Source organism: Ostrea edulis, chromosome 4, assembly GCF_947568905.1.
Source record: "Ostrea edulis chromosome 4, xbOstEdul1.1, whole genome shotgun sequence".
In the NCBI taxonomy this organism is placed as follows: domain Eukaryota; kingdom Metazoa; phylum Mollusca; class Bivalvia; order Ostreida; family Ostreidae; genus Ostrea; species Ostrea edulis.
Window position 1 is genome coordinate 1651255 of NC_079167.1, and position 8678 is coordinate 1659932.

Below are 8678 nucleotides of genomic sequence, written 5' to 3' on the forward strand. Positions count from 1 at the left end.
ATCTTCTTCTCAAAAACCACTGGGCCAGAAAAATACAAAGTTACATGAAAGCTTCCTGACATAGTGCAGATTTAAGCTTATGAAAATTATGATCCCGGGGGTAGGATAGGGCCACAATAGGAGATCAATTTTTACATACAATTATATAAATTATATAAAGTAAGTCATTAAAAATCTTTTGAAGAATCACTGGGCCAGAAAAGTTTACAGTTGCATTAAAGCTTCCTGACATAGTGCAGATTCAAGTTCGTTAAAATCATGCACCTGGGAGAAGGATGGGGCCACAATAGGGGATCAGAGTTTTACATACAACTATATAGAGAAAATCTTTAAAAATCTTCTTCTCAAGAACCATTAGGCCAGAGAAATCTATATGGAAGCTTCCTGACATAGTTTGTTAAAAAATCATGGCCCCTGGGAGTACCTGTAGGTTTGGGCCCCAATAAGGATCAAAGTTTTACATGCAAATATATAGAGAAAATGTATAGATATGGGCCTAGGTGACTCAGGTGAGTGATGTGGCCTATGGGCCTCTGCAAGTTTTGTTTAAAAAGATTTTCAAATTGTTTGAATTTCCATTATAATCACATCTAATCAATTTGATAAGAGTTGCAATCGATGTCTCTGATTTAGAATTTAGGCATGAAGAGAAAATTGCAAATTTTTGAAAATATACTGTTTCAATTTCCATAAAAGCCACATCTAATTTTAAAAGTGGATAACATTGGTGATTGGTGTCATGTGATTGGAGAGAAAGTTGCAAAGATTAGATGAAATTTGAATTTTTCAAAAACTAACCTGTTTGAATTTCCAATCTAATCAATTAATAAATTTATTTATCTGCAAAGATGACATCTCCATATGAAAGAAATAGTCACAGGACGTTAAACAACACACAAATTAATTTTCCACAGGGTTTTCAAACAAAATATTTCATATCAAACAAAACAAGTAACATTGTGTATTAATTTTCATCTATGATATCAAGTTTGTGTACAAACCAGAGGTATCTACATGTATTGCTCTATGTTCTTCCTAGTTAAATTTAGATTTTTAGGCATGTTGAAGATTAGTCATGATACATGTGTTCCTTGATCAATCATCACTGACTTCTATACAGTATAGCATTTTGTACTTTGTTTATGGTGACAAAATGATATATACTTGCTTTCTAAATACTGTTTTTCAGGATCATTATCCGATACTTACATATGCATGTTTTTCAGGATCATTACGCGATACTTACATTTACATATGCCTGTTTTTCAGGATCAGTACACCTTATCCTACTTTGCCTGCTTGGAGGCCTTAAGAAGTTTGTCTTCCTAGAGATCACATTTCCCATATTAATTTTATGTACATGTATCTTAATATCTAATTTTTAAAAAAAAGCCAGCATATTCAATAATATCTTTTATATTTTAAAGTCATTGATTCACTTGGTTCCATTGTTTTGTTTCTTTTCATTTGGTTTTCTGTAACAGATGGGTCATCATTCACTTTATAGTATTGATTGTAATACATGCTCATCATTCACTTAGTATTGATTGTAATACATGCAATTTTTCTGCTACTCTTGTATCTCTGTCAAGCAATTGTGTATGTGCAATTGATGTCTTCCTACTCGTATATACATATATTTATATAACCAAATTCTTTTTGTGTATTTTTTTTTCTACTTTGTTTGATCAGAATGTGCAAATATTTTCATGATATTTTTGTGTAACCTCTCTTTAAAAAACAACAAAATGTCAATCAACAATTAAAAAATATATACATCTGTAGCATGCTTTATAGTGTGTAGTTGGTTGCAATAAATTTTTTGATATTTACAATGTTTACCTCATTTTATAGTAAATATATATGCAAATAAGTTTCACTCATTCATGGCATACATGTATATACATCTATTGTGTCATATTAAATCACCATTGTGTTTCATCATCATTCCATTAAAAAAAAAATACTTTCCATTTTAAACATTTATTCCTCATACTTTGTGTACTGTGCCATAATAATCATATGCTTGATTTTCCCGAAAAATTGTTATAAATCCTTGTTATGCATTGTTTTATTCATGTTTTCTCCATCGTTTTATATGTAGCAGCTATCTCATATTCTGCCATGGTATGTGTATCTAGTAGTTACTCATCAACTTTCATATTAATTGACTCAGAAAAAAGCCATCAGATTATTGCATAATTATGGCATTGTCTGTTCTAAACAATATCATTTTGTATACATTGAGGTTAAAGTTTCTGGTCATTCATGTTATTATTTAAGATTTTGAAAATCACTTGTCATATTTTTGTGAACTAAACAAGCAGTCTTCATAATTTAAAAAACTATATATATTATATAAGTCCCATTATTATTTAATCCCTTTGAACTATATAAATATGAAAATCTTAATTTTTTAAATATTTTTTATGCATTGCTTATTGAAATGTTTTGTTAATATAGTCCCATTCTGCCGTCCGTTTCTTTCTTTTTTTTAATCTTCATTGAGGCAATTGCGTTTAACTTTAAAGATTGAAGAAGAGCTTTGTTCTAATCTTTGAGCCTGTTATTGGTACATGTACTTTAAGCACTGATATTTATCCGGATATTTTTAGTAGAGAGAAGGGGGGGGGGGGGGGTTGTAAATTGGCATCAAATTCTGAAGATATGCTGATCACTTACATTTATATAGGAATGGATTTTAGCACTGCTGTTGGACAAAATGTTCAGTATATCTGTTTGTTAAACATAATCCTCTGAAGCAAATCCATGCCAAAAATGTCCTAGCTGATATTTATACTCCATGTAAAGTATTTCCTCCTAGAGTTGGGGGGGGGGGGGGGGGGGTCTCAACATTCAGTTGTATACAACTTTAAAACTGTGATCAGTCTCTAGTCACCATGCTGTTTTAAGCGATACATTTTGTAATTTTTTTAACACTGTAAAATCTTGTGGTTTGGATTTCTCTTCGATTTATTTTATTCAGTTATTTCCATAACTTATTTAAAAATGATATATTCTAAAAATAAAGCATTATTGTATGTTGTGAAAATCTTTGATAATTGACATGAATTTTGAGGAAAGTGTTTATATAACCATCTTATTCTTTAGCATTGTAACAAGGCATTCCTCGTTCATATAATATTTCTACAATAAAGTTACATGTATAAAATAAAACTGATATTAGCCACTCATTTCAACTGTTTGCTTGTCATTATTTGAAAATCTTCTCAAGAACCACTAGGCCAGGAAAGTAAAAATTTACATGAAAGTTTCCTGACATAGTGCAGATTCAAGTTTGTAAAAATTATAGCCCCTGAGGGTAGGATAGGGCCACAATAAGTTTTACATACAAATATATAGGGAAAATCTTCTTGAGAACCATTGGACCAAAGAATTTTGCATTTACATGAAAGCTTCCTGACATACAGTGCAGATTCGAGTTTGTAAAAATCATGACCCCTGGAAGTAGGTTGGGGCCAGAATAGGTAGGGATCAAAGTTTTACATGCAAATATATAAGGTAAATCTTTAAATATTGGCCAGTGTTGAGCATGAGTGATGTGGCCTTTGGACCTCTTGATAGTTTTCTAGTTTTAATTGAAATTCCAAGAACACATTCAATTGTAGTCTTCAAGACTGTTTTTTATTAGCTCACCTGAGCTGAAAACTAAAGTGAGCTGTTGTCCGTCGCCTGTTTGTCCGTCTGTAAACTTTTTACATTTTCAACTTCTTCTCCAGAACCACTTGACCAATTTCAATTAAACTTGGAAAAACATCCTTGGGTGAAGGGCTTTCAAGTTTGTTCAAATGAAGGGCCATGCCTCTTTCAAATGGGAGATAATCACAAAAATAGGGTCGGTCATTTAAAAATCTTATCAAGAAGCACTGGGCCAGAAGAGCTGAGATTTACATGAAATCTTCCTGACAGTGCAGATTCAAGTTTGCTAAAACCATGACCACAGGGGTAGGTTGGGGCCACAATAGGGGATCAAAGTTTTACATGCAAATATATTGGTAAAAATCTTCTCAAGAATCACTGGGCCAGGAAAAGTACAAATTTACTTGAAAGCTTCCTGATATAGTCAGATTCAAGGTTTGTTAAAATCATGGCTCCTGGGGTAGGATAGGGCCACAATAGGGATCTAAGTTTTACATACAAATGTATAAGGAAAATCTTCTCAAGAACCATTAGGCCAGAGAAGTTTACATTTACATGAAAGCTTCCTGACATGGTGCAGATTCACGTTTGTTTACATCACGGCCCCAAGGGGTAGAGTGGGGCCACAATAGGAAATCAAAGTTGTATATACAAAATATATAAGGAAAATGTTATCGAGAACCAATGTACCAGAAAAGCTTCCTGACATAGTGCTGATTGAAGTTTGTAAAAATCATGGTCCCGGGGGGGGGGGGGGGGGACCACAATAAGGATAAAAGTTTTACATGCGAATATATAGGGAAAGTCTTTAAATATGGGCCAAGGTGACTCAGGTGAGCGATGTGATCCATGGGTCTCTTGTTCATGGAGCCAATTTAAGTCTTTAAAACAGTCTGATCAAACCATGTGTCATGACCCTAAATCAAGGTCAAGGTTTCTAGTGGAGTAGCTGGGAATTTTTGTTGGGGGGTTAACTTTAGAAGATCATACTTTGCACAAAGGTTGTCATCATACCAGATGATTCCCACGAACAGCATAGAAAGCGGAAATGACGTTCAACATACCAACAATAAAAAAAAAATAGAAAGGCTTATAACCCGAAAAAAGATTAAAAGGCGTAAGTACGCGAATAAAGGCGTTATTACGCAAACTAAAAATTCATATCAAAGGAAACGACATCTTTGCAGATCTTTTTTTATATTGTGAATTGCAATGCCTTTCAATTTACGGTATTGCATCTTTTTTGAAAGGCGCAATAACGCCTTTTATTGCGTTATGACGCCTTTCTATTTATTTTTTCTCATAATTTGATCCTCATAGGCTTTTGTAGACCTATGCTTAGCACTCGAGGCCGTAGCAGTGTGGGTTCTTTAACGTGCCAACACCTACCGTTACACGGGAACTGCGTTTTTTAGATTTGAAAAGTCATATCCGAAAGACCCATGATTCTCACTTTTGAATGCCAAGCGTGTTGTTTTAGGTTTGACGCGGCTATGATATGGGCGGGGCTCGAACTCGCCACCTCCCGGTTACGAAGCGAACACTACCATTCAGTTACCGCGATCGTTTGTTCTTCAGATGATTTAAGGTGTCTCGTTACACTAAAATTTTATGGCTCGTTTAAGCTGGTAACATTAATAGTCAAACAGTAACGCTATTCATCCGGGGTTTTGTCCTAATATTTCATATGATAGGAGTGTGTTTCATAAATTTCTTGTCCAATGAAGTTGGCGTTGATGTTATTTGGAGATGAAGTTGTCATTGATGTTATTTGGAGATGAAGTTGTCGTTGATGTTATTTGGAGATGAAGTTGTTGATGTTATTTGGAGATGAAGTTGTTGATGTTATTTGGAGATGAAGTTGTTGATGTTATTTGGAGATGAAGTTGTCATTGATGTTATTTGGAGATGAAGTTGTCGTTGATGTTATTTGGAGATGAAGTTGTCATTGATGTTATTTGGAGATGAAGTTGTTGATGTTATTTGGAGATGAAGTTGTCGTTGATGTTATTTGGAGATGAAGTTGTTGATGTTATTTGGAGATGAAGTTGCCATTGATGTTATTTGGAGATGAAGTTGTCATTGATGTTATTTGGAGATGAAGTTGTCGTTGATGTTATTTGGAGATGAAGTTGTCATTGATGTTATTTGGAGATGAAGTTGGCGTTGATGTTATTTGGAGATGAAGTTGTCATTGATGTTATTTGGAGATGAAGTTGTTGATGTTATTTGGAGATGAAGTTGTCATTGGTGTTATTTGGAGATGAAGTTGTCGTTGATGTTATTTGGAGATGAAGTTGTTGATGTTATTTGGAGATGAAGTTGGCGTTGATGTTATTTGGAGATGAAGTTGGCGTTGATGTTATTTGGAGATGAAGTTGTCATTGATGTTATTTGGAGATGAAGTTGTTGATGTTATTTGGAGATGAAGTTGGCGTTGATGTTATTTGGAGATGAAGTTGTCATTGATGTTATTTGGAGATGAAGTTGTCGTTGATGTTATTTGGAGATGAAGTTGTTGATGTTATTTGGAGATGAAGTTGTTGATGTTATTTGGAGATGAAGTTGTCATTGATGTTATTTGGAGATGAAGTTGTTGATGTTATTTGGAGATGAAGTTGGCGTTGATGTTATTTGGAGATGAAGTTGGCGTTGATGTTATTTGGAGATGAAGTTGTCATTGATGTTATTTGGAGATGAAGTTGTTGATGTTATTTGGAGATGAAGTTGGCGTTGATGTTATTTGGAGATGAAGTTGTCATTGATGTTATTTGGAGATGAAGTTGGCGTTGATGTTATTTGGAGATGAAGTTGGCGTTGATGTTATTTGGAGATGAAGTTGTCATTGATGTTATTTGGAGATGAAGTTGTCGTTGATGTTATTTGGAGATGAAGTTGTTGATGTTATTTGGAGATGAAGTTGTTGATGTTATTTGGAGATGAAGTTGTCATTGATGTTATTTGGAGATGAAGTTGTTGATGTTATTTGGAGATGAAGTTGTCGTTGATGTTATTTGGAGATGAAGTTGTTGATGTTATTTGGAGATTAAGTTGCCATTGATGTTATTTGGAGATGAAGTTGTCATTGATGTTATTTGGAGATGAAGTTGTCGTTGATGTTATTTGGAGATGAAGTTGTCATTGATGTTATTTGGAGATGAAGTTGGCGTTGATGTTATTTGGAGATGAAGTTGTCATTGATGTTATTTGGAGATGAAGTTGTCGTTGATGTTATTTGGAGATGAAGTTGTTGATGTTATTTGGAGATGAAGTTGTTGATGTTATTTGGAGATGAAGTTGTCATTGATGTTATTTGGAGATGAAGTTGGTGTTGATGTTATTTGGAGATGAAGTTGTTGATGTTATTTGAAGATGAAGTTGGCGTTGATGTTATTTGGAGATGAAGTTGGCGTTGATGTTATTTGGAGATGAAGTTGGCATTGATGTTATTTGGAGATGAAGTTGTTGATGTTATTTGGAGATGAAGTTGTTGATGTTATTTGGAGATGAAGTTGTCATTGATGTTATTTGGAGATGAAGTTGTCATTGATGTTATTTGGAGATGAAGTTGTTGATGTTATTTGGAGATGAAGTTGTCATTGATGTTATTTGGAGATGAAGTTGTTGATGTTATTTGGAGATGAAGTTGTCATTGATGTTATTTGGAGATGAAGTTGTTGATGTTATTTGGAGATGAAGTTGTTGATGTTATTCGGAGATGAAGTTGGCGTTGATGATATTTGGAGATAGCCTTTGCTCATGCACTTGAAAGCGTATTCCTTAAAAAAGGATTTGTCAGACTGAAAAACCAAACAAGCGGCTGGTGTATTAAAAAAAATGAGCAAGCTTAGTATATTTAGATAATGCTTTATTTCAGACATTTACAGTTATATATATCCAACTAACATCACACACATTCACACACACGCATCCACACACACCCATTCACACACACACGCATCCACACACACACACATTTACACACACACGCATCCACATATACACATTCACACACACACGCATTCACACACACGCATCCACACACACACACATTTACACACACACGCATCCACATATACACATTCACACAACGTCTTTCGCTGTAGCTATAATTGTAGTAATTGACAGGTAACCCGTAATTTAAAGGTAGGGGGATACATAACAACAGTAATAAGTGGTACTAACAATAAACGTAGTCCTAGATTTGGATTTTCATCACTTGTTATACACAATATCGTATATAATGCCCATTTACCAAGCATTTTGGCTTTACATTGAAATTCAATTTTACATCATTTTTCCATGTTTCTGTAGTACTTTAATAAGATGAATTCTTCAACAAATTCTGATTTGGAATATAAACGTTCTTGTAACTTATAACAGAAAATGTTCTAAACAGCTTCCTAACTCGGAATAAGACGATTTTTCTCGATATTTTGTAATTGTTTTAAATAGAATCTTCAGCCAAAACTGATATTTTGATTGCAACGGGATTTTAGGGAAGGCCGTAATACGAAAGCCTGCTTTTCTATTTAGATTTGGAAACCAGCTGTTCTGTCTAAACTGACATTTTTACAATGGAATTTTAGAGAAGGTCGTAATACGTAAGCCTGTTAGGATGATTTCAAACAGAAGGTATTCTTTATTAAGGGGCGTAATAACGCGAAGGAAAGGCGTGATACCGAGAAAGACAAGCGTTACATGTAAAACGCGAACCAAACAACGAAAAGCATAACTACACTAATCAGACACATGCTGGGGAAATGATTTAGACATTCTCAAAGACAACATTATTAGATATAGATGGCACGGTTTAGAGATAGGCGAACACTGAAAGAATTCTTACAGATAACGTCATTAGATTATCTAAAGCGTTTAATTCATAATGGAATAAATGTAAATTTCATTATATACAGAAAAACAAACTACTGTAGGTATTCAGCGTGAATTACACTGAAATATTGATGTCTAAATAACATGGAAAAATAGCGATAAAGTACATCAATCGTCGCCTGCCA

The 8678-nt window shown here is 34.1% G+C and overlaps 1 protein-coding gene across 3 annotated transcripts in view; it reads left to right on the top strand.

Moving 5' to 3' along the window:
- The window catches only part of LOC125669906 (tyrosine-protein phosphatase non-receptor type 13-like), a 108561-nt gene extending 105366 nt beyond the window's left edge, over nt 1-3195 (top strand). For all 3 annotated transcript variants that reach the window (XM_056161574.1, XM_056161575.1, XM_056161576.1), the window contains one exon: nt 1270-3195. In XM_056161574.1, coding sequence (XP_056017549.1) covers nt 1270-1329 — 60 coding nt within the window. In that variant the 3' untranslated portion in view covers nt 1330-3195. The remainder of the gene's footprint in view (nt 1-1269) is intronic.
- The last annotated feature ends 5483 nt before the right edge of the window (nt 3196-8678 follow it).